General features: G+C 36.3%; 1 protein-coding gene across 2 annotated transcripts in view; it reads left to right on the forward strand.

Moving 5' to 3' along the window:
• SNX4 (sorting nexin 4) overlaps positions 1-27,735 on the forward strand; it is a 71,554-nt gene that overhangs the window by 22,521 nt on the left and 21,298 nt on the right. For both annotated transcript variants that reach the window (XM_086675166.1, XM_086675167.1), the window contains 3 exons: positions 5,113-5,168; positions 9,494-9,566; positions 20,014-20,075. In XM_086675166.1, coding sequence (XP_086531292.1) covers positions 5,113-5,168; positions 9,494-9,566; positions 20,014-20,075 — 191 coding nt within the window. The remainder of the gene's footprint in view (positions 1-5,112; positions 5,169-9,493; positions 9,567-20,013; positions 20,076-27,735) is intronic.

Raw genomic sequence — 27,735 nt, forward strand, 5'->3', positions numbered from 1 at the left:
ATATCATTGGTAAGGTTTTCAAAGAAACACTGCGAATTCACTTTGGATTTATGTAATTTTAGTTACTAGTGAGATTATAGAGGGCATATTTATGAATTTCATTCTATTGGGAAGGAGTATTTTGAAGCAGTAATTGAGACACAAACTGTAGATTTTTCCTGCAGTATACTCATACACTTTGCATCTTTTTTTTTTTTTTTTTTTTTACTCCCGCTGTCTGTACCACTGCCACTCCAATTCTTGTGCACACACTTACTCATTCTTTATCAGATATGAAAGACAGTTCTGAAGAATTGAGCTTGGGTTTCCCAGTCAGAGCAGACTAGAAGATGAGCCATGCGTCGTGCTGCTTCTGTCTGCTGGGATGTGGTGGTCATCTTTGGGCATAGGAGTCATTTTGAATTGGTATCCGTTAGTGACACAGCTTTTCAAATTTAGTAATTATAATTAGTGTTTGGGAATGAAATTGTTATCTAAAAATTGAAAAATAAGGTATGGTGAGATGGCCACCCTAATTCCGGTCTACTCTCCCTATCGTCCCCCAAAGTAATGTAATATTGGCAAATTTTTAAAGTTTTCATCTCTTCTGTAAACTGAGTAGGTAAGTAGAAAAATGTAATGTAAATTTATATAATCTATAAGTTTATAAAACAATTCATATGATAGTACAGTAACAAAAGTTCAATAGGTCTTGGCAACAAGAACAAAATGTCTTTATAGTAGTTTTGAAAACACCCCTGGAGATTTATGTATTGGCACATAGGTATTTGAAATTTAGCACAAAAAACTAGAAAGAGAAAAATTTGTTTCTGCATGGAAAATATAATCAAGTATCTAATTCTGTCATAAGCTGATTCTAATTTATAAACATTTTGTTGGCAGGTTGCATGAAAACATTAGAATCTTCTTGGCTATAATTCATTACTTTATGGCACTCAGAATACTTGAATTTTAATTTAGAGTTGGATTTGAAATAACTCAAAACTTTGAAAAATGTTTATATTTTGATAGGGTTTTCTGAGAACTAGTCCAAGATGTTAGCATCTGATAATAAGGAAAAGAGAAAAGTAAAACATAGTTGTTTTGGTGACTTCTCTTTATGTAATAGTCAAGATTTAGTCACTAGTTTAGAAATCAGCAGTCATTTGTCCTTGCACCTAGGTTTTGGCCATGACTTTGGTGACCTTGAAAAAGCTCTGGAGTTTCTTCCATCTATATAGACTATGCTGTTTACTGAGTGCATTGAATCTTGTGTATAGGTGCTATTTAAGAGTTTAGTTAAAATATTTCATGTTTGGGTTGCCTTATGGTATAACCAGTTTCACTTTTAGAAAGTCTTTGAAAGGTAATACTTAATGTGCAGTATTATTTGAAATCAGGCTTTTAATGGAGCAGGCTTTTAAATGGAGCAGAAAATAAGATGTTATGAGGAGAGTTTAGAAATCCTTACATCCTGCTGTATTCCTTATTTTGTTGTGACTGTTTCTTATTTTAAGTTTTGTTGTAAGATAGAATGTTTTTAGACCACCTCACACATATATGTACGTGCGTACATGCATATACACAAACATGTATGTGAGGTTTGTGTGTGTGTGTGTGTGTGTGTGTGTTTATCCCATGTTACCTCTGTGTTTGGTTGTAAATTTTGTAATTATGTAAAATTGGTTGGTAAAGGAAGTATTGGAAACTATTTCTGTGAAAAAAAGATTGTTCTGAATCAGACCAAATATTTATATTTTAACCTTGGCCTTTGGATTGTCATTCTCAGATTGAAATGTCACCTTACTTTAGTTTTCCTTTTCTCACACACGTTTAATTTAATGTATAGTTTTGGCCTATTAGATTAATATTTTCTTAAAAATATTTAATTATTTTACCCAGCAAGATAATTATAAAAATCTACTGCGTTTTTATCAGTGCTGTATTTAATACAAACATGAGCACTAACTCTTCATCACTGCTCTGTGTTGGTGTTCTTTGTCTTGTGTATATTTATATAAATATTCATGTTAACCAATTCAGTAAAAGGAGAGCAAAGAGTTTAGAGTAACGAACATATAAACTAGTTGATTTAGAATAAGGTGATATTGTTTTAACTCCATTAACTCAGTAAGTTACTGTCATGAAAGTGTCATCCATATGCCCAGATCTTAAATGAATTTAGGTTAACTCAGAAGAATCCAGGACCCTGTCTGTTGCTTGGAGTAGAGCCTGCCAATGCCCATAGTCCAGACTTCGAAAATTTCTGCTAGAGGCACCTGGGTGGTTCAGTTGGTTGGGGCCTAGGTCCTGATCTCACAGTTGTGGGATTGAGCCCCTGCATTGGGCTCTCTGCTGAGCGTGGAGCTGGCTTGAGATTCTCTTTTCTATCTGTTTCTCTCTCTCACCCTCCCTCCCCCTTTGCCCCTCTCCCCTGCTTGCTCGCTCACTCTCTCAAAATAAATAAACGTTAAAATTTCTGCTAATCTGTATATTACACAGAAATTCTCAGAGAGCCGCTGTGGCTGGGTGCCTACAGAGTGTCAGGTGCTCTTCTAGGTGCTGTGGAAACAGTAGTGAATGAGCTGAAAACATAAACTCCCTTATTCTTATCGAGGTTATATTGTAGTAGAGACATTAAATTAATGTTTAAATCAGTAAGATACTTTAAAGGGTATTGTTAAAGGGTATGATGGTACAGAATTTTTGTTTTCAAGGATTTTTTTGATATAGGTGACCATAAGATTTATTATTCTAATGGGACTCTTTTGAGAGTAAAAAGGGGTCCTATTAATAATGAATTTAGGACAACAAGCATAAACCAGGACTTTCCTGGGTAAACTGGGTCACATGGTTGAAGAGATAACATTTGAGCTGAGACAGGAATAAAGAACCTTGCGGCGGAGTCAACTTGGGGGCCAGGGAAGAGGAACATTAGAGAGGCCCAAGCTGGATAGTGGCTTACTAGGCAAGGTGTGGGGGAAGAGAAGAATCAGAAAATGAAATAACAAAGGGAAGACAAGATCCAGCATAAGGAAAGTAAAATATTTAATAGGAACTGGAAAAGGAGAAGAAGTGGGACTAACAGAGAACATGGGAAGGAAGATAGTCGGGGCTGTAGAATAGTTGGGGTTATTTTTTATTCAGTCGATACCTCCTGCATGATGGTCTTGTGCCACGCTTTGTGAGGCACTGGGATATAGCAATGAACAAAGCAGATTAAATAACGTATTGCCATGGCAGCCATTGTATAACTCCAGGAGCACCATTCACATTGTGCTTTCTTACGGCTCTTCTAGTGGGCAGCTAAGAAACAAGTAAACAACTAAGATGATTTCAAGTAGTACTGTTTTAAAGGAGATACAGTAAGGTGGAGTGAAACTGGGGCACCTAGGTGGTTCAGTCAGTTGAGTGTCTGATTCTTGATTTCAGCCTAGGTCATGATCCCAGGGTTGTGGGATTGAGCCCCATGTTGGACTCTGCACTGAATGCGGAGCCTACTTGGGATTCGCTCCCTCTACCTCTGCCCCTCTCCCTTGCTCACGTTCTCTCTTAAAAAAAAAAAAATGGGGGCACCTGGGTGGCTCAGTCGGTTAAGCATTTGACTTTGGCTCAGGTCATGATCTCACGGCTCATGGGTTCATGCCTCGCGTTGGGCTCTGTGCTGACAGCTCAGAGCCTGGAACATGGTTCAGATTCTGTGTCTCCCTCTCTCTCTGCCCCTCCCCCACTCACACTCTGTCTCTCTCTCTCTTTCTTAAAAATAAATGAAACATTAAAAAAATTGATTCCTGATTGAACCACCTTTTATGTAGTTTCTGTGCCTGGTCAGAAACATAATTTAGTGTTTTTTCTCCTTTTCTTTCCTTTCCTTTCCTTTCCTTTCCTTTTCTTTTCTTTTCTTTTCTTTTCTTTTCTTTTCTTTTCTTTGTGTGTGTGTGTGTGTGTGTGAAGTTTGGCTATGACTTGGATATGTTAAGTATAAATTTTATAGAATGCAATTATTATTTAGTGCTGATCCCTCTGTTCCTCCTTTGAGAGCAATTATCTAGAGTAAGTAAAGATAGTTAAAAAGTTTAAAAAAATAGTTAAAAAGTTGTGTTTTCTTGGGGTGCCTGGGTGGCTCAGTCAGTTAAGTGTCCGGCTTGGGCTCAAGTCATGGTCTCACAGTTTGTGGGTTCGAGCCCTGCATCAGGCTCTGCACTGACAGCTCAGAGCCTGGAGCCTGCTATGGATTCTGTATCTCTGGCTCTTTCTGCCCCTCTCCCACTCATGTTCTGTTCCTCTCAAAAATAAACATTTAAAAAAATTTTTAAAAAAGGTTGTGTTGTAACATTTTCTGTCAGCTAGAAAGTAATTTGATTTCATCTCACATGTTTTACTTTATTTAGTATGTAGTATTTAGTATAGGCATTTCCATAGTTCTTTTGTTTAAAAACATTTTTTTTGATGTTTATTTTTGAGAGAGCATGAGCAGGGGAGGGGCAGAGAGAGAGGGAGACACAGAATCCGAAGCAGGCTCCAGGCCCCAGGCCCCAAGCTGTCAGCAGGAGCCCAGTGCAGGGCTTGAATTCACAAACTGCGAGATCATGACCTGAGCCAAAGTCAGGCACTTAACCTACTGAGCCATCCAGGTGCCTCAGTTCTTCCTTTTTTAAAATAGTGATCATGAAAATGAAAAAAACCAATGTACATTTGGTGTGGATTCCTGGGAACTACCTGCAGTAATGTATATGCTTCAGAGCAGTCGTTTTATTTAGTTTATCATTCCTTTTCTTGATTTGGAGAAAGGTAAACTACTTCTTCCATGTGATTTATTCTGAGTTACAATAATGCAGAGCTGTGTGTGTGTATATATATAGATAGATAGATACCTGTTAATATAATGATGTTTATAATTGTTTTACTTTGGTATCATTGAATGCCATGTTATTCAGTTTACTTTTTAACACTGTTTTTATAGTGTTTTCAGACATAACTACTTTGCTGTTTTTTTTAGATATGTTTAATGTGTTTGACAAATGATATGAAGAAAACTGTATTTGAGCATCTTAATTCTAAAGGGAAAGTAAAACTGTTTGGATTTATACCCTGAAATGTAATTGTATTAAGTGAACAAATTATTTTTTCCAGGCAGACTCCAGGTTAAAAGCGCTTAATGCAACATTCAGAGTGAAAAACCCAGACAAGTAAGGTTTTGTTTTAATAACAGTTACAATGTTGTTTTGAATGATGTCTATCAATTTATTTAATTTTTCATTTCTGAATGTATGCACTTTATTTACTAATTTAAATAATAATTCACATTACTGAAATCCTTTTACAGTCTAAAACTGATTTTGAGATTTGGTAACTTAATTAGGTTTAAGGTTGCAAGTAACTGAAGTATCAGAAAATTAAACCGCTGTTTTTTCCTAGAAGGATTTATTAAAAATGTTGAAGATATCAGAAAAATGAGAGACGTAATTTTTAATTTCATATGAAATAGTTTTCCTTATATGGCTTTGCTTATCAAATATGTACAAAGTTCAAGAAGATTATATGTATTATATATATTTAATAATAAACTACTTTGTACACCAAGAAAACTTGATAGATAAATGCATACTAGTGGAATAATTTCATGGAGATGTATCTGTATGACAATTACTTGACTTGGTGTTTGTGATGAGACCATTTCTATATTTAAGGAAACCCATGCATTCACAATAAAATGTCCTTAGGGTGGTTCCTAGGCATTTCTTAAGATTTTGGTTTTACTCATTCTCTGAATTAGGTGGGTAATTCAGACTTTTCATTATATGGACCTTTACCTGGCCTTTGATTCAGCTGAACTTTTCAATTAGAAAGGTGTTTGAGCAGATTAGGCTTTTGCATTTTTGGCTGCCAAGTTCATGAGTTGTGTTAGAATTTCTCTAGTTAAGCCTTCAACATTAATTTCTATGTGGTGTAAATTCTTACCAAAGGCTGGGTTTGCATAGTCTGATAATATATTATGCCTGACTTTAGAAATTATGTATTTGGTTTTTAATATAAATTTTGAATATAAAATATAAATATTTAAAGTTTTGGTAAACAGGAAATTGTGATGGTAACCACTGAAGTTTTTTTTTTTTTTTCTTAATAGACTTTTTTGGAGGAGTTCTATTTAGTTTTATAGAAAAATTGAATGGACAGCACTGAGCTCCCATATATATCCTCTGCCCCCACACATGCACAGTCACCCCCACTGTTAATATCCCCCACCAGAATGGTACATTTGTTATAATCGATGAACCTATATTAAGACACTGTTATCACCTGAAGATGTTACATAAGGGTTCACTCTTGGTGTTGTATATTATGACAAATGTATAATGGCATATGTCCATCATTAATAGTATCATATAAGGTATTTTAACTGTCCTGGGGCTGGGGTGCCTGGTTGGCTCACTTGGTAGAGCACGTGACTCTTAATCTCAGGGTCATGAATTCAAGCCCTGTGTTGGGCATGGAACCCACTTGAAATTTAAACAAAAAACAACACCAAGACCCTCCCACCCCCACCAAAAAAAAAAAAAAAAAAACAACTCCAAAGTATTTTCAGTGTCCTAAAAATCCTCTGTGCTCTGCCTGTTTATCCCTCCATCCCAGCCCCTGGCAACCAGTAATCTCCATAGTTTTGCCTTTTATAGAATGTCATATATGGTATATAGCCTTTTCAGATAGGCTTTTTTCACTTAGTAATATGCATTTAAGGTTCCACTGTAAGGGTTATAATGACGGGTATGGTATATAAGAGACGCTCTTTAGATAAAGAACTAAAATTTTAAGTCAACCTCTTTGAAAAACCTAGTAAGCTAGCTTTATGACTTTGGTGAATGTGCATTCACTAGAGGAGCATGTAGATGAGACTATTATTAATTAATGTAATATTAATATTTTGTCTTGAATGTTTTTCAATTTAATGAAAAATATTTTATCAATTGAATGTTTATCTTCCCTTTTCTGACCTAACTAGGTTTCTGGATTATAAAATTTTATTTAATAACCATATTATATATGGAATTTTAAATTTGATATGAACAGTAACATAACCAAAGCAATTTTGCCCCTGTTCTTGTTAAAATGTGTAGTTAATGTATAATTAGTAATAGAATTTGTTTGCTTTAAGTTCTAGTGAAGAGAATTATCTATATTTTTTTTTTTAAGTTTTATTTATTTTTAAGTAATCTCTACACTCAACATGGGACTCAAACTAATGACACGAGATCAAGAGTCACATACTCCTGGGGTGCTTGAATGGCTCAGTCTGTTGAGCAGCCGACTCTTGGTTTCAGCTCAGGTCATTATCTCATGGTTCATTAGTTTGAGCCTTGTGTTGCACTCTGGGCTGGCAACACAGATCCTGTTTAAGATCTTCTTCTCTCTCTCTCTCTCTCTCTCTCTCTCTCCCTTTCTCACTCTCTCTGTCAGAATAAATAAATAAAATTAAAGAAAAAAACCCCAAAGAATCACATACTCCTTCTACTGAGCTAGCCAGGTGCCTTCATGCCATTCGTTGTTAAGCCAGATTCTTCACGTACAGAATCTCTGTTCTAGCTATATTATATATTACATGTATTTTATATAGTGGGTCTAGCTGGCCCAATATATAATTATTATTCATACTGTTACTAAAATAGTTTACAGCACTAAAATACTTTTATTCTGCCCTTTCTTAAAATGTAGAAAACTGGAAAGATTGTTGGGATTACCAAAATGATACTAGCTTCATGCATGTTTATATTTTTTCAAACTGGGGTGCCTGGCTGGCTCAGTCGGAAGAGCATGTGGCTCTTGATTGAGGTTGTAAGTTTACTCATATGTTGGGTGTAGAGATTACTAAAAAATAAATAAATAAATAAGTAAGTAATTTTGAAATAAAATAAAATATATTTCTTCAAACTAGACTGCTAAGAGCAGTTTGGAGATGAACCTTCTACTTTTGGAGATGAGTCTTCTACTTTTATGTGGCAATATTTAGACAATATTTGGGCAATATTAGGAGGTAGACCTAGTGATTAGTAGAATGAATGGGGCAAAAGAGGGGCAGGAAATATAGGTGGCACCCAGGTTTTCTTCTTTAGAATGCTAGGGAACATAGGGAAGAGGGTTTTGGGAGGGACAGGGGAAGATAAGCTCTAGATATGTAAAAGTACAAAGGTCTGGTGTTTAGGAGAGAGATTCGGGCAGGAGGTAGACATTTGGAATTCAGTAACACGTACGCCATAACTGTGAAGCTTTGTGAATGGTAAGTCACATGAAATGTATAGATTGAAAGATTGATTAAGATGGCTGAGGACCCAGGATTGGACCCTAAGGAGTGCCAACGCCTTGAGGGTGTTTTCCAAAGTATAATCTGAAGATTAGCACCATTTGAATTATTTGGGTTATACCTTCAGATTCTTGAGTCCCTCTAGGGCCTTTGTGTACAGTTTTGCTTGTTCACACACTTGTCCTACTGAGAGGCCCTCCTTAGTGTTTCTGACACTTTAGGGCCTCTTTGCATGCTAAAGTTGGGAGGAGGGTGAGGGTAGCTGTTACCTTGCTGAAAGGATCAAGAAAGATGAGGACTAAAGTCTGTTGTTGGGTTTTAAGCAACATGAGAATAGTTAGTGAGTTTGTCAGGAGTATTTCTCTGCTGGTGTTGGAGGCAAAACTAGATTGCAGTGGGCTGCACGGTGCATGGAAAGTGACTGTTGCTAGAGAGAGTACCTTGTTAAAGTGTGCCTGTGAAATGGCTGGGGATGAGAGTGTTAACAGTTGGATGTGTTGTCAAGGGAATATATGTATGTGTTTTAATATAGGAGAGTTAATTGATATGCTAATGAGAAGGAGCTTGCAGAGAGAGGAATTTAGAAAATAGGAATATGGGGTGTAGCTGGGATAGAGTCTAGAGTATTGATGGGAAGAAGGATCTTAGAGGGAAGGAAGAAATAATAGATGTAGATATGTTTACTGGCAGGAGATAGAGGTGGAGGTGGTTCCTACTAATGGCTTGTGTTTAATTTGTGAAGCCTGGTTGGAGAGTGATAGGTGGTGGTATCAGAAATTTCAGGTCTTTTTGCAGAACTGTGGTTACTAGATTAGGGAAACAAAGATTATTGATCAGCATGAAGATTGAGGTTAGAGACCATGAGTTTATGGTTGCATCAGAACATTTTTTAGCACCATAAGTTTTTGTCCTGTTTTTTGTTTTCAAGTAACTTTTCATATAACTTTTATCTTTATCTCAGTTCCACAGTATAAATTATGAAGTATTTTTCTTGTCTTTAGTAATACCAAAAGAAAATATGGTTGCTTTATTTTAGAATTTTTTGAATTTGTATTTGAATTTGTATTGAATTTGAATTTGTATTGGTGTGTGCATAAGGCCAGCATATGGTTAAATAGAATCAGTTTCATTATTCTCAAGAACTGCTGTTTTTGTCTTTCAGTTTTTGACTTGTTTCCATGAGAAAAAAAATGATGTTTCCCTTGTTTCCTGTTTCAGGAGATTTACTGAACTAAAACACTACAGTGATGAACTACAGTCTGTCATCTCACATCTTCTTCGAGTCAGAGCTGTAAGTGGTCCCCAGGAGCTTTTGGATGCACATTTATAAGGATGTGCTTCTCACCTAATCACGTTTTTAAGTAATGGATGGTATTTATGATAAATAGCTGATTCTTGCATTTAAATTTGGCATGTTCATCATCCAAACTGCATTTAAAAAAATATATGAAATGTTCTCTGGTATAGACAGCTTGAAGCATTTTAACTGTTGTTTTCTCTGTAGTTTGTATATGGTTGTTTTGACTTCTTGTGACAAGGCCTACCATTTCAGTGTTGGAATATAATTAAATAAGTGTGGGAGTTTAGATCTACATGTAATAATATCTTTATGCTTTCAAGGTTGTTTTAAAGGTCTGTGAAAAAGTTTATATATGTTAGGCCATCTTGTGTCTGTACTCTTAAATTGTCCTAAATAAACTTATTTGGGGTAATGGTTTGCCATGACAAACTAAAAATTGAGGCATAATCACTGTACTTAGCCCTATAGTTTGGCTGTGGTAGACATGGAACCCTTAGAACTTGCTAAAAACTTTGAAAGACCCTGGGTTACCAGGTCTAGGATCACATTTATGCTGATTGGAATCCTTGTGGAATATATTATCTGGGATTTGTTTTAATGAGAGTGGTGAAGAGTGGAAAGTGGGGGCAGTTTATATGAAACTTGATTAGCCATATAATAATTGTTGAAGGTAGTAGGTGTTGCGAAATGGAAATATATTCTACTGTTCTCTGAAGATTACCATAGTAAAAAGTATTAAAATAAGGGGAAGAAAATCCTTCCTGAAGTCTTTATATTGGCCCAATTTCCTGTTTAACCATTCAGAGTACCATTAGACCTCTTAAATAAATTATAAGATACTTTCTAATAAAAGGTCCATGTGAGAATTAGTAGGCTAGCGTCAAGAACTGGGTACTGGGAAACTGGGTTTATAAGGTAACTAGACACTACTTGTTGAAAGGTTGGGGAAGAGGACATGTGTCTAGACACCCCAGAAGACTGGAAGAATAATTCATACAGCTTTGACTTTTATGTTAGAAACCTTCGAGAATCTATTTATTTTTTAGAAAAAATGAGAAAAAAAATTTTTTTAGTGTTTGTTTATTTTCAAGAGAGCATGAGCAGGGGAAGGGTTGACAGAGAGGGAGACACAGCATCCAAACCAGGCTACAGGCTCCAGGCTGTCAACACAGAGTCTGATGTGGGGCTCGAACTCACAAACCATGAGATCATGACCTGAGCCAAAGTTGGACGCTTAACCAACTGAACCACCCAGGCGCCCTGAGAATCTATTTAAATTAGAGGTCTGGCTGATTATGGAAGCTGTGTCTTTTTATTTCTTTATATCTTTAAAATTTTATTTGTTTATTTAAAATTTATTAAATTTTTAAAAATTTACATCAGGTTAGTTAACATATAGTGCAGTGATGATTTCAGGAGTAGAATCCAGTGATTCATCACCTACATATAAAACCCAGTGCTCATCCCAACTAGTGTCCTCCTTAATGCCCCTTGCCCAGTTAGGGCATCCCCCCACCCAAAATGCCTCCAGCAACCCTCAGTTTGTTCTCTGTATTTAAGAGTCTCTTATGGTTTATCCCCTTCCCTGTTTTTATATTATTTTTACTTACCTTCCCTTACGTTCATCTGTTTTGTGTATTAGATTCCACATATGAATGAAGTCAAAGTGATATTTGTCTTTCTCTGACTAATTTCGTTTAGCATAATACACCCTAGTTCTATCCACATTGTTGCAAAAGGCAAGATTTCATTCCTTTTGATTGCTGAGTAATATTGCATTGTGTGTGTGTGTGTGTGTGTGTGTGTGTGTGTGTGTGTATACACACCACATCATCTTTATTCAACCGTCAATGGACATTTGGGCTCTTTCCATACTTTGGCAATTGTCATTAACGCAGCTATAAACATTAGAGTGCTTTGCCTCTTCGAAATAGCACACCTGTATCCTTTGGATAAATACCTAGTAGTGCAATTGCTGGGTCATAAGGTAGTTTTATTTTTAATTTTTTGAGGAACCTCCATACTGTGTTCCAGAGTGGCTGCACCAGTTTACATTCCCACCAGCAGTGCAAAAGAGATCCTCTTTCTCCACATACTCGCCAACATCTGTTGTTGCCTGAGTTGTTAATGCTAGCCATTCTGACAGGTGTGAGGTGATATCTCATTGTGGTTTTGATAGGTATTTTCCCTGATGATGAGTGATGTTGAGCATCTTTCATGTGTCAGTTTGCCATCTGGATGTCTTCTTTGGAGAAGTGTCTATTCATATCTTTTGCCCATTTCTTCACTGGATTATTTGCTTTTTTGGGTGTTGAGTTTGATATGTTCTTTATAGATTTTGGATACTAACCCTTTATCTGCTATATCATTTGCAAAAATCTTCTCTCATTCCATTGGTTGCCTTTTAGTTTGATTGTTTCCTTCGCTGTGCAGAAGCTTTTTATTTTGATGAGGTCCCAGTAGTTCATTTTTGCTTTTGTTTCCCTTGCCTCAGGAGACATGTCAAGTAAGAAGTTGTTACTGCCGAGGTCATAAAGGTTTCTGCCTGCTTTCTTCTTGAGGATTTTGATGGCTTCCTGTCTTACATTTAGGTCTTTCATCCATTTTGAGTTTATTTTTGTTTATGGGGTTAGAAAGTGATCCAGGTTCATTTTTCTGCATGTCACTGTCCAGTTTTCCCAATTACCGTTTGCTGAAGAGACTGTCGTTCCATTGGATATTTTTTCCTGCTTTGTCAAAGATTAGTTGGCCATATGTTTGTGGGTCCATTTCTGGGTTCTCTGTTCTGTTCCATTGATCTGAGTGTCTGTTCTTGTGCCAGTACCGTACTGTCTTGATGATTACAGCTTTGTAATATAACTTGAAGTCTGGGATTGTGATGCCTCCAGCTTTGGTTTTCTTTTTCAGGATTGCTTTGGCTATTTGGGATCTTTTCTGGTTTCATACAAATTTTAGGATTGTTTGTTGTAGCTCTGTGAAGAATGGTGGTGTTACTTTGATAGGGATTGTTAACACTGTATCTTTTTAAAGGTCTTCAACCAAAAGGAAGGGCGGAGGGCACTGTAGAAAGCTTTGTTTAACAGCAGGGTCAGCAGTTCTGAGAGTTGGAGTAGGCAGAGGTACACTATTACACAGTCACATGGCTAACCCCAAGTATTGAGAAGCTCTCAAACAGTGTTCAGACCCAGAAGAAACTAAAGGACAAAGCAGAAAAACCAGCTAGACTCAGATTTATCAGAAATCTCAGAGATGAGTGGTGAATTGAACAGAGTATAACAGGTAAACACTAGGAAATCCATGAAGCATAGGGAGTGCATTTAAGTGAGACCTTAAGGAGGGAGGCAGGACTGTCGTTGTCAGATTGTGTCCTGAAGGGAGGTTCATGTGATTGCTTTCATAAAACGAGAAAATTGTCATAAGGCATGATACAATAGTGATTATGTCTGACTTTCTGCTGAAAGTATATTTTTAAAAGTGGTTAATATTTAATAACCTTTAAAGATTATGGGAAATTTTAACCATACCAAACTTGTTTCTGCCCTAGGACTTTTATTTTCTCTTCCCCATGCTTGTATCACTTTTCCCACATGCCCCACCTTCAAGAACCTCTCTTGGCTTGTTCTCTTTTGCCATTCATTTCTTGCCTTAGATGCCTCCTCAGAGAAATCTATCTTGGGAATCTTGCATGAAATAAGATGCAGTTTTCTATCATTTTCTGTCATTTTTCATATTCTGTCATTTCTCTGTCATATTCTGTCATTGCTATTTATAACAACACTATCTGACATTGTATTCTGGATTAATCTGTTAATTATCTCCCCTACTAGTGTATGTGAGCTCCACAAGAGCAGCTTTGTTTTCTCGCTGCTAAATCCCTGGAACAATGCCCAACTCATAGTAGACATTCATTATCTAGTCATTGAATGAATGAACAAACGAATGTATATGCTGACATTTTTATGTTTAAAAATATCTGAAAAAACAGATAAATTGCTTATTTTATTTTAAAAAATTTAAGGTTTATTTATTTATTTATTTATTTTTTGAGAGAGAGACAGACAGAATGCCAGCAGGGGAGGGGCAGACACAAAATCTGAAGCAGGCTCCAGGCCCTGAACTGTCAGCACAGAGCCTGACACGGGGCTCGAACTCCCAAACTGTGAGATCATGACCAGAGCCACTTTTATTTTATTTTAAATTCCAGTATAGTTAACTTGTAGTGTTATATTAGTTTCAGGTGTACAGTATAGTGATTCAGCAATTCTGTATGTCACCCAGTGCTCATCACGACAAGTACACTCCTTAATCCCATCACCTATTTTACCCATCCCCCCCCATTCACCTCCCTTCTGGTAACCATCAGTTTGTTCTCTATAGTTAAGATAAATTGATTCTTGAATTTAATTATAACCAGCCTGGGAGAACTGGTTAATAATTTATATGTGAAAAAAATGTTTAAAGAAAACAGCTTTGTCATCAAAGAGTTTGTAATACATAAGTAAGAGAATTCTGGGTATAGGTATTTATCCTAAACTTTTTTTATTTGTTTGTTTGAGATTTTAAGTAATCTCTACATCCAACATGGAGCTCGAACTCACAACCCTGAGATCAAAAGTCACATGCTCTACCAACTGAACCAGCCAGGTGCCCCTATTCTAAACTTGATGAAAACTTTAGAAACTTTATTGACATTAAAGATAGCTTGAGCTATTGAAAGAAAAGCAGCACTTGATCTATAAGTTGAATTGAGGGGCGCCTGGGTGGCGCAGTCGGTTAAGCGTCCGACTTCAGCCAGGTCACTATCTCGCGGTCCGTGAGTTCGAGCCCCGCGTCGGGCTCTGGGCTGATGGCTCGGAGCCTGGAGCCTGTTTCCGATTCTGTGTCTCCCTCTCTCTCTGCCCCTCCCCCGTTCATGCTCTGTCTCTCTCTGTCCCAAAAATAAATAAACGTTGAAAAAAAAAAATTAAAAAAAAAAAATTATAAGTCGAATTGAAATTCTGATTGAGTAAATGAGAGAAATGCTAGTGAACGATACAGGATGCTTTCTGATTGGCTAAAATTTCTTCTTTTTTAAAAAACTTTTTTGAATGTTTAATTTTGAGAGAGAGAGAGAGAGAGAGCGCAAGCATGGGAGGGGCAGAGAGAGAGAGGGAGACACAGAATCCAAAGCAGGCTCGGTGCTCAGAGCTTGTCAGCACAGACCCCGACATGGGGCTCGAACCCATGAATTGTGAGATCATGACCTGAGCCGAAGTTGGATGCTTAACCAATTGAGCCATCCAGGTGCTCCTGATTGGCTAAAATTTCTATTGTTCTAAAATGGGGAGAAAGGCTATTTAGTCATGAACAGTAACAGAAAAGTAGAAATGAAAGGTTAAAGTCCTAACGCAGAGAGAAGCCTACAAACAACACAAAAAGCACCACAGGGAGGGCCTTTTGTAACATTCAGAGTGTCAAGAAGGCTTAGATGCTTCTTGAGACAGATGATGAATTGGGTTTTTTAAATTTATTTTTTATTTATTTTTTTGAGACAGATGATGAATTCTTAACAGATGAAAATAGAATTATTTGAGGGGCGCCTGGGTGGCTCAGTCGGTTAAGCGGCTGACCTCGGCTCAGGTCATGATCTCGCGGTCCGTGAGTTCAAGCCCCGCGTCTGGTTCTGTGCTAACAGCTCAGAGCCCGGAGCCTGTTTCAGATTCTGTGTCTCCCTCTCTCTGATCCTCCCCCGTTCATGCTCTGTTTCTCTCTGTCTCAAAAATAAATAAACGTTAAAAAAAAAAGATAGAATTATTTGATTGTCTTTTCTGTCAAGGAGAATTCTTTTCAAAGTAGAAAAGACAAAAAATAAGTTATAGATCGGTTAAAAACTTAAATATTTAAGACATCAAAACAGAACAACAGGAAAGGGTGGGTGGCCTTGGACCAAGAAGAGCTGGCTTTGGACCTGTCTCTGCCATTTACTGGGTCCTCCTGACAAATTCAGTAACCTTTCAGGGTTAGTTTCTTTGCTAGAAAATGGGAATATATGCGTGGCACATAGTAGGTACTGAATAAATATTTGTTATATGAAGGTGCCTTATTCATAGAATTATGAGATTCAGATGAAATAATGTGTTTTGTAAACAACAACAAAAAGATAATACTGATTTCTAACATATATTTACCACTGTATATCAGCCAGTGCTCACACATATTATAATATTCTTGCCCAGTTCCCACAATAGTCCTTAAAGATAGATATTATTGTTGTTCCCATTTTGTAGATTAGGAAACAGAGGCAAAAGAAATTAAAGTGGTACCACACTAGAATAGATGTGTGGAGCCAGAATTTCCTCTTTTGTCTGTCTGACTCTAGAGCTCATGCTCTTAACTGCCTACAAAGTTTATTGACAGAGGACATGAATTGAAGATTGAGAAGAGAACAGATTTTCATTGAGTCATCCTGCTTATAGCCAGGACCCTAACAAATGTCATTTGATCCTCACAAAGTCATGTGATGAAAGTCATTTCCACATTTCCAAAAGAAAGATATGATACCAAGGCTTGCATGGTTTAATAAATCTCCAAAGTTAAACCCTAAAGTGAGAAGGTGCTGGAATTTGAACTCCCATTTGTTTGACTGCAAATCTCATATTTCCTATTACAATATCTGCTGCCTCTTTAGGGAAAAATCAAATTTAATTGTTAAAATGTTTAAGTTTGCTAATATTGTAAAAATGCAAATTATAGCTATTAAGATACTACTCAACATTTGATTTGTAGTCATAAAGATGGTAATATCTAGTATTTGTGAACTATTTAGTGATGGTGGCAGTTAATATAAAATATTAACGTGCAGCTCTTTGCAAACTGTTGTGGCAGTAAGTATCAAGAGTCTTAAATCCCATAATCTTGAATCCTTAGGAGATAGTTCAAAAGAAAGAAAGAAAAGAAAAGCTAGGCATGTCTAGATTTTCAAAATGAGATCATCTAATAGAATGTCCCAAAAGTGTCCTTTTTCACATTTAATTAGCTTCTACTTGAGTGAGGATAGAGTAGGCATTCTTACAGTTCCAAATGATTCCGAGCTGGGTAGAATGATTGAATGAGTCTGTTCCATTTTTTCTTTTGTCACTGAATATGCTAGGTGTCACTCTTTTCATGTCAGTTGTCAGATGGTCAGTTTTCAGAAAGAAAGACTTGTCAACAGAAATGAAATCGAATAGCAGTCTGGACTAAATCATTGGGTTCAGCCCCTTTTCCCTGGCACCAAAATTCTTGATTACCAATGACCAATGAATTAATATGGTTTTAGGTTTTAATTATTCCTGTTTTATTTCTGTGTCATTTTTGTTTTTTCCTTTTCTCTAGAAATGATAATTTTTTTTTAATTTTTTTTTCAACGTTTATTTATTTTTTGGGGGACAGAGAGAGACAGAGCATGAACGGGGGAGGGGCAGAGAGAGAGGGAGACACAGAATCGGAAACAGGCTCCAGGCTCTGAGCCATCAGCCCAGAGCCTGACGCAGGGCTCGAACTCACAGACCGCGAGATCGTGACCTGGCTGAAATCGGACGCTTAACCGACTGCGCCACCCAGGCGCCCCTAGAAATGATAATTTTTGATTAATAGTTTCTCTTTGGTTCTTCTTTCCCACTGCCTAATGATCTAGATAAAAGTCATTTCATGTTTTAGTTAGCTAGATCCATTTGTTTCCATGAATAGTTGATATCAGAAACATTGTTGGTCCCATAACAACTGCTAAGTGTCTATTGCCTAGTTCGTGGGTAGGTAATTCCTCATGTGGTTGCTCATCTTTTTTAATATAGGAAGACTCTTGCCTCTTTTGGGCATACTCTGTGGACCAAAATATTTTCCAGAGTTCTAATTACTCTGGTAGAACCTCCTTTTATACCAGCTGCCAAGGGTGATACACTTTAAAGAAATAAACTTTTAAGTAATTGGGATTCACAAACTTTATCTTTGAACATTTATTTTGGATCTGCATTTGTACTTAAGTTTCTTGCAGTTTTTGTTTTTACATGGTTGCTTAATAAGCTCTCTCCCTCTCTTCCATACTTAATATCTTATGATAAAACACTCAGCTTTCAAGAAGAGGTTTGATCTTTAAAGAACCACCCCTCACCCCTCCCCCCCACCCCCACCCTGGGTGGCTCAGTTGGTTGAAGTCCGACTTTGGCTCAGGTCACAGTCTCGCAGTTCATGCGTTTGGAGCCCCACGTCGGGCTCTGTGCTGACAACTCAGAGCTTTGAGCCTGCTTTAGATTCTGTGTTTCCCTCGCTCTCTGCCCCTCCCCCCCTTGTACTCTGTCTCTGTCTCTCAAAAATAAACAAACATTAAAATTTTTTTTAAGTACAAGGATCTAGAAAAATTAGTGTCCTAGAATGTCATTTCCATTTTATATTCTCTGAAATGCCAGTCCTGTATTTTTTCTAGTGCAAACCATCTCTTTCTTGAATAGTTATGATTAATATATGGTATTAAAGGGCTAAAAAGTTCTATAGGAAGGAAAACTCTTACTGGTTAAATTTTATTACCTCAGTGTTTCCCAAATTTACTTGATGATGGAATCACTTTAAAAAAGTAAACAACTGGGGCGCCCAGGTGGCTCATTCGGTTAAGCGTCTGACTTTGGCTCAGGTCACTAGTTCGAGCCCCAGTCAGGCTCTGTGCTGGCAGCTCAGAGCCTGGAGCCTGCTTTGGATTCTGAATCTCCCTCTCTCTCTGCCCCTCCCCACTCATGCTCTGTCTCTCTCTGTTTCTCAAAAATGAATAAATATTAAAAAAAATTTTTTTAAGTAAACGACCTTTGACACTCTATATGACTCAGAAATAATTGGGAAATAGCATCCTAGAGAAAGTAGTTGAGAGGTCTGGGGATGACTCTAGAATGTTTCAAGCAGAATGAAGACTACAAGCTTTGTCTTGAGTCGGGTGCAGAGGTGGGCAGACTAGAAGGCTAGATAGTAAATATTTTCAGCTTTTTGGGCCATACGATCCATGTCAAATCTATTCAGTTCTGCTATGAAAGCAGCCGTATACAATGGTATCCTGAATGTTCTAATACGACTACAGAAACAAGCTGCAGTCCTGTAGTGTATTGCTCTCTAGTCTGGTGTGTACATGTTCCTTTAGAGCAAGCCAAGAAGAGATGGAAAACAGTTTATGTTCTTCTTACATCTGCTCCGTGTATTTATAATACTGGTTCATTCACTTTAAGCTGAGGTATTGAAAGGGTTAGGATTTGTTGTATGGTTAATGCCTAATTCCTCAGATGTTTGAGTAACAAATTAGGTAATTTATCCTCAGTGTTTACATTTAGAAACTGTGTAACCAAGAATATTTTTTTGTATACTGAGAATTTTTTTTTTTTAGGGTTTAGGGTTTTATGTGGGATTACTTTTGGTCTTCAGTTCATGTCTGTAATAGTTGGCAGCAGAGTAAAGCATTAATTATCATATGTGGTGTTTTGTCTTTTGTAAAATTTGTGTGAATAGCTACACAGTATATATTTCATCTTTATCTAATTATAATTAGATCTAAATTATAATTCTGTTATTAAAATATCTAATGTGTTGGTTAGAAAGCATTATAGTGATAAAGTAGCATAGAAGTATATTGTATGTGTTCAGCACTTATGTATAAAACTATCAATAAAATTGAAAATGTTTATATTTTTACCCACTTTGAGAACTTTTTCATAAGGAAACAATCTGAAATTTGGGAAAAGCTTTACTCTCAGAGGTGCTTATTACAAAATTATGTATACTACTGAAAAAATTAGGGATAACTAAATATCCAACAAGGAGTGGTTATATATTGTATACACTGCTAGGTGGAATTTTATGCAGCTATTTAAAGTCATATTTATTAAATGTAATATTGACCTGCTGGATAAAAATATTGTCCCTTTTTTTTTTTTTTTTTAAGTTTGTTTGTTTATTTTGAGACAGAGCAAGAGTGCATGAGAAGGGCAGAGAGAGAGGGTGAGAGAATCCCAAGCAGTGCAGAGCCCAAGGTGTGACTTGAATTCATGAATTGTGAGATCATGACCTGAGCTAAAACTAAGAGTCTGACCCTTAACCAACTGAGCCACCCAGACGCCCCTTACCACTTTTAACATAAGAAATTTTAAAGCAATAATTAAAACATATCTTTATATGTTCTTTTTATATATATATAATAAATACACACATATATATATGTATATATATATATACATATATATATATGAAAGCAGTTACATAAATATGATGATAGCACTAGTTCCTCCCCAACCTCATGATGAGCCTTTGGGAAATTTTTTTCTTTTTCATATTTTTCAAGTTTATTGTACTAAGCTTTTGTTTTTTTAAATGAAGATGACATCTTTTTAAAGAATAATCTGTATATAACTTTGACCTAATAGTAATCTCTTTTAAAAATTTATTCCAGAGAGTAGCAGATCGACTCTATGGTGTATATAAAGTGCATGGGAATTATGGGCGAGTTTTCAGGTAAGCATTATGTGACCTTTTAAAATAAATGATTAGCTCTGATTAGCTTTTTGCCTGACAACTATAATTCTTGACAATTTATGGGTCTGAAATGTAGATGTTAAGTTTTTATTTATTTTGTATGTTATGGCATAATTACTTAATTTTTTATTCAAGTATAATTAATATACAGTGTTATATTAGTTTCAGGTGTACAATATAATGATTCAACAATCCTATACATTTCTCAGTGCTCATCAAGATAAGTGTACCTCTTAACCCTCTTCACCTATTTCACCCATATTCTCCCCACCCCCCCGCCTTTGGCAACTACCAGTTTGTTCTCTGTATTTAACAGTTTGGGGGTTTTTTGTTTGTCTTTTTTCTCTTTGTTTTATTTCTTAAATTCCACATACAAGTGAAGTCATAGGGTGTTTATTTTCCTCAGTCTGACTTGACTTAACATTATATTCTCTCTATATATACACATATACTCACACACACACACACATACGCATACACACAATGGATAGAGACGATATGAGATAGATATTTATATACTTATTTATAAACATTTATGTGTATTTATATATATATCTATTTCACATCTTCTTTATCCATTTCTCTATGGATAGGCACTGGGTTGCTTTCATATCTTGGCTATTAATAATGCTGCAATATACATAGGGGTGCATATATCTTTTTAAATTAGTGTTTTTGTTTTCTTTGAGTAAATACCTAGTAGTGGAATTACTGGATCATATGGTAGTACTATTTTTTTAAGTTAATTAATTTATTTTGAGGAAGAGCATGCGAGCAGGGCAGGGGCAGGGGCAGAGTGAGAGCAAGACAGAGAATCCCAAGCAGGCTCTGTGCTCTCATTGCAGAGCCCATCATGGGGCTCAAACTCACGAACTGTGTGATCATGACCTGAGCTGAAAGCAAGAGTCAGATGCTTAACCTACTGAGCCACGCAGGTGCCCCATGGTAATACTATTTTTAATTTTTTTAGGAACCTCCATAGTGGTTGTACCAATTTGCAACCCAACAGTGCAGGAGGATTCCTTTTTCTCCACATCTTCACAAACCCTTGTCACTTCTTGCCATTCTGACAGACATGAGAGGATACCTCATTGTGGTTTTGATTTGCATGTCCCCGATGATTAGAGTGATATTGAGCATCTTTTCATTTGTCTGTTGTCCATCGATCGGTATGTCTTCTTTGGAAAAAATGTCTATTCAGGTCCTCTGCCTACTTTTAATTGGATTATTTGTGTTTTTTTGCTGTTGGATTGTATAAGTTCTTTATATAGTATGAATATTAACCCTTTATTGGATATATCATTTGCAGATACCTTCTCTCATTCAGTAGGTTGTGTTTTCATTTTGTTGATTGAGTCCTTCACTAGTCCTTCACTGTGCAAAAGCTTTTTATTTTGGTGTAGTCCCAATAGTTTATTTTAGCTTTTGTTGCTCTTACCTGAGGAGACAGATCTAGAAAACTATTTCTTTGGCTGATGTCAAAGAGGTTACTACCTATGTTTTCTTCTAGGAGTTTTATGATTTTAGGTTTCATATTTACATCTTTAGTCCAATTTGAGTTTATTTTTGTGGATGGTGAATAAAAGTAGTCCAATTTCATTCTTTTGCATGTAGCTGTCCCAACACTATTTGTTGAAGAGACTCTTTTTTCCATTGTATATTCTTGTTTCCTTTGTTGTAGAGTAATTAACCATATAAGTGTATGTTTATTTTTGGTCTCTGTATTCTGTTCCATTGATCTCTGTGTTTTTGTGCCAGTACCATAATACTGTTTTGATTACTACAGGTTTGTAGTGTATCTTGAAATCTGGGATTGTGATACCTCCAGCTTTGTTTTTGTTTCTCAAGATTGCTTTGGCTATTCAGGGTCTTCTATGGTTCCATACAGATTTTAGGATTTTTTGTTCTAGTTCTGTGAAAACTGCTCTTTGGTATTTTTATAGGGATTATGTTAAATCTAGATTGCTTTGGGTATTTTGGAACATTTTAATATTGATTCTTTCAATTCATGAACATGGAATATCTTTTTATTTGTGTCATCTTCAATTTCTTTCATTCATGTTTTAGTTTTCAGAGATGACATCTCTTTCACCTCATTGATTAAGTTTATTCCTAGATATTTTATTATTTTTGGTGCAGTTGCAAATGGAATTGTTTTCTTAATTTTTCTTTCTGCTATGTTATTAGCTTATAGAAATACAATAGTTTTCTGTATATTAATTTTGTGTCCTGTGACTTTACTGAATTCATTTATTAGTTCTAATAGTTTTATGGTGGAGTCTTTAGGGTTTACTATATATAGTATCATGTCATTTGTAAATAGTGAAAGTTTACTTCTTCCTTACCTTGGATGGCTTTTATTTCTTTTTCTTGTCTGCTTGTGGTGGCTAGGACTTTCAGTACTCTAACAGTGCTGAGAGTTGACCTCTCTCTTCTGTTACTGATCTTAGAAGAAAAGCTCTGTTTTTCACCATAGAGTATGATGTTAGCTGTGCATTTTTTCGTATGTGGCCTTTATTATGTTGAGGTATGTTCCCTCTAAACCCACTTTCTTGAGAGTTTTTATCACGAATGGATGTTGTACTTTGTCAAATGCTTCTTCTGCATTTATGGAGATGATCATATGGTTTTTATCCTTTCCTTGTTAATGTGATGTATCATGTTGATGGATTTGTGAATATTGGACCACCTTGCATCCCTAGAATAAACTCCACTTGACTGTGATGAAAGATCCTTTTAATGTATTGTTGGATTTGGTTTGCTAATATTTTGTTGGAGGTTTTTGCACTTATATTCATCAGAGGTATGTATTGGCCTGTAGTTTTGCAAGGTTTTTGTTTTGTTTTGTTTTGTTTTGTTTTGGTAGTACCTGTCTGGTTTTGGTATCTGGTTTTGTATCCCTCCTTTTTTATTTTGGAACAGTTTGAGAAGAATAAGTACTAACTCTCTTTTTAAAAAAATGTTTAAAAAAAAATAAAAAAATGTTTATTTGGAGAGAGAGTATGTGCATGTGCACGAGCCAGGGCAGGGGTAGAGAGAGAGAGGGAGAAAAAGTAGGTGCCCACTGTCAGTACAGAGCCTGACATGGAGCTCGATCTTACAACCTTGAGATCATGACCTGAGCTGATATCAAGAGTCGGACACTTAACCTACTGAGCCACCCAGGCTTAAATATTTGGTAAAATTCACCTGTGCAGCCATCTGATCCTGGACTTTTGTTTCTTGGGAGTGTTTTTTTACTGATTCATTTTTATTGTGAGCAATCAGTCTGTTCAAATCTTCTATTTCTTCCTGATTCCATTTAATTTTACCCATTTCTTCTAGGTTGTTCAGTTTGTTGGCATAAAATTTTTCATAATATCTCATATAATTCTTTTTATGTCTGTGGTGTTGGTTTTTATTTCTCTTCCTTCATTTCTGATGTTATTTGATCTTTTTTTTTCTTGATTAGTACGGTTAAAGCCTTGTGTGTTTTGTTTAGCCTCTCAGCTCCTTCAAATATCGGTTTTGTTTTTAATAGATGTCCTGTAGTACTTTTCGAAGTTTTTGTTTTAAAGTATTTCTTTCGATAAAAAATAGGAAGTCCAATATACTGAGCAGATAAAAATGAAACTACTCTGAAGCAGTGACCACTGCCCTTTACCTTGTTGGCAGAATGCCCAAGAAGATTCTATTTTAAATAATTAGTGACTTTCTCTTTTTTTTCTTTCTTGGTGTTACTTTATAGTTTCTGAAGGATTTTGCAAGATGAATTTTTCAGTCTTGGGTAATTTTAGTGTAAATTAGAATATCTACTTATATACCATATATTACATATTTTGGTTATTTTTGAACCTTTTGTGATTTTTTTTTCCTGTGTATTATTTTGGTTCTGACATTTTGGAAATTATTATCCGAAGCTCTTTATAAGAAAATGTCTTTGCTAATGTTCCATTATAAGTCCTTTTGATTGAATTAATTTAAAAATAATTCATTTGGGGTGCCTGGGTGGCTCATTCGGTTGAGCATCTGACTCTTGATTTCACCTTAGTGATGATCCCAGGGTCATGGGATCTGAGCCCTGTCTCTCTGTCTCTCTCTGCCCCTCTCCCTGGCACTGTCTTCCTCTCTTTTTCTCTAAAGGAAAAAAAAACCAACAACATTCATTTTACATTTTTGAATAGGTAATACATTCCATATGGCACAAAATTCAACAGGGATAAAAGCTTATGCAGTGAAAAGTCTCCCTTGTCTGCTAACCATTCAGGTCTCCTCTGAGATAGCTAATACCAGTTTATTGGTTTCTTATGTATCCCCCTAGTAAAATGTAATACTATAATACATTAACATACAAACACAGGCATGTTCCCTCTGTTTTTAAACATGGAAAGGGAGCATGTTGTATACATCACTATGTTCACTTGTTTAACCTTTTTTCACTTAAGAACTGCTCTTGGAGATAGATTGTTATCAGTAAATAACTGCATTGAGTTTTATTAAAGAGGAGGATCATAATTTATTTAATTTCTTCTTAATGGTTTCTAGTCTTATTTTACTCATTGCTACAATAAATATTCTTGTTCATGTCATTTCACATGTGTATGAATATGTTTGTAGGCTAAAATTCTACAAGTGTTGTTACTGGCTCTAAGGATATTTGCATTTGTAGTTGCGGTAGATACTGCCAAATTGCCCTGTATAGAAGCTGTTAACTTCTCACCAAAAAAGTATTAATATCTGTTTTCTTACACCATTACTCAGCAGTATGTTAGCAAACTTTTGTCTGTATCATACTGATGATGAGGAATGGTTTCTTTACTGCAGTTATAATTTACATTTTTAAAATTATAACTGATGTCAAATTATTTTTTCTTGTGATTAACAGCCCTTTTTTTTTCCTATTTCATAATCTATTCATATCTTTTGTCCTTTTTTTTTTCTTTTGGGCTGATTGGTTTCTTAATTGATATACAGGTGTTATTTTTGAGAGAGAGAGAAAGAGAGAGTACAAGTGGGGAGGCAGAGAAAGAGGGACAGACACAGAACCCGAAACAGGCTCTCAGCTGTCCGCACAGAACCCACCGTGGGGCTGGAATTCATGAACCATGAGATAATGACCTGAGCCAAAGTTGGACACTTAACTGACTGAGTCACCCAGGCACCCCAAGACTGTACATGTTAGGAAGGCAACTGGCGAGACATACACTTACATGACTTATATATATGTGTGTGTGTAAATATAAGGAAGAAATAAGCAGGAATGAGGTGCACAGAGAGGAAATAGGATGAATTTAGTAATATGTTCATGTCACATGTTGCTGTTCATTTCTTTCTTTTTTTAGTTTTTTTGGAGGTCAGGAGTTTATTTTGTGCTCTTCTTGAGTTCCTGGGCTTTTTGCAGTTTCTGCCTGCATCACAGCACTTGATCCAATTACAGCACTTGATCCACTTTGGGTAGGCCAAAGGGCCATTCCCATGGGTGCTTATAGAACTAGCTTATATTTTCACTAGTTTCAGACTGAGCTAGGAACTTTAGATCCACTTGTCCAGAATTGGACTAAATATATAGGTGGGATTCACTCTGCAAAAGACCTAGAAAAAAAAAGGAAAGAGTTGTCAGTACTAGTAACTGTGCATTTGAAGCTAATGAAAGCTTTCAGGAGCTCATAGCCTGAAATGGTTTATTCTGTTAATTTTTAAATATTCATCTTAATTTATAGATTATGAATCCATATAGAATCAACCAAGAAAAAAACATGTCTTTCAGATTCAATTGATGTGATTCCTTACGAGGAATTCCAGGAAAATACAGGAGCAACATTTCTTTCAAATTTATTTCATGGATACACAAAACTTGTCATGTACTCAGAGCTCACAGACACAGATCTACGTTTGTTTAATGATTCTGTAATTTTTATTTTTTGGTTATGTGCATAGTGGGAGTAAAGAGTTTTTTGATTAAGAGAACAAAAAAGGAAGTGATGAAGTTTTGGGGTGATGGTGGAGTTTGTGGGGTCCAGAGCCGATGGCCAAGGAAGAATTCTTGAAGACGTCTTTGGTGCAAAAAAGATGATTTTATTAAACCATGGGAACGGGACCCATGGGCAGCAAGACCTGCACTGGGGTTGTAGGGGGTGACCGTTTTTTATGGAGTCCAGGGAGATAAAGTCAAGAGGGAGTTTCCAAAGAGACTTTCACATGCTAAAGCATTGCTGGAGGCCTAGCTATTGTCAAGCTAAGGTGGTTTTTCCCTCTAGCAAAGCATTAACCTTAAGACTGTAGGGAGTTCCTGGACTTTAGGCTTGATGGGATTGCCTTTTTCTGGTAAACTGACGGACTCTTACAGTTTAACCATTTGGGTTTTGTCCTTTCCTGTTTTTGGGTAGCTGGGAGTGTCCAAGGAATATCCTACATGTCCCACCTGGGGGTGGGGGTTGCTGTTACCCTGCACTTTGCCTTCAGTGTGCCCCACACTCCCTCATTAGAAGTGCCATAGTTTGGGATTAATAGAGCACACTAAGGGCAGTTGATTCTAGTCTCAGCTCTGTCTCTGAACAGCTACCTGACTTGGAGTAAGCAATGTTAGATCTCTGAACCTGATTTTAAGTATCTATTCAATATTAGGGTTAAATGGAGAGAGTGATTTCCAAACCCTTTCTTGACATGGAATTTATATTTAAATGAAATCTTACATAGAACTATAAACATAAACCTATAACCACAGACCTGCTTGCGCTAGTGACTTTCTCTCTGTCTCTGTCCCTGATGAACATCAGATTGGGTGATGAGATTTTTCTCTAAACCTTTATTTTGTTATAATATTTTTAATACCTGTCCTAAATTTTGATGCTTGGGCATTCTTGGAATCTTTTACTTCCTTTCATTTACTGAAATTGTAAAATACTGAAGTAGGAAGGGCCTTAGTGGTTTTAAAGTTCATAGTTCTGTTTTTTTTTTTTTTTTAAGATTTTATTTTTAAGTGATCTCTACACCAATTGTGGGGCTCAAATTTACAACCCTGACATCAAGAGTCATATGCTGTACTGACTGAGCCAGCTAGGTCCTCCTGTATTTCATCGTTCTTAATCCAAGAGGTGAAGATGGACTTCAGGTTGCCTGAAGCTTCTGAAATTACATGCAAAACTTTTATATTTGTGATTTTCTTTTCCTTTCTTTTCCTTCTATCAGATGCTACAAAAGATCCAAGACGCTTTTTGATCTGGTTCATATGTGACAATTACCTACCCATTAAGTACTTTAAGATTCAGTTTTCTCTTACAATGCTGATGTTAAGTCCACTACCTTTTTATAAAGTTACTTGTATGTTAATAGTTTCCTCTTCTCCCCAGCAAACTGGTTAACATTTTCTATTTCCAAGGTTAACATTTTCTATTTCCAATCCTAGGCATATCCTTGGGCCCCAGGTTAGAACCTTTTGTTTAGATAGTGCTTCTTAAATTTTAATGTGCATACAAATCACCTGGAGAACTATTAAAATGAGTATTTTGTTGCATATCTGGAATGGGTTCTATCATTCTGCATTTCTAATGAGATTCTAGGTGAAGCTGTTGCTAGACCAGCAAAGGGCTAGAGTATATGTACCTTGAGGGGAAAGGTCTTGTGTGTAGCAGTGGTTGATACACAGAATCCAGTACATGTT

Source organism: Puma concolor, chromosome C2 (assembly GCF_028749965.1).
Source record: "Puma concolor isolate L17-30 chromosome C2, mPumCon1.1.hap2, whole genome shotgun sequence".
NCBI lineage: Eukaryota > Metazoa > Chordata > Mammalia > Carnivora > Felidae > Puma > Puma concolor.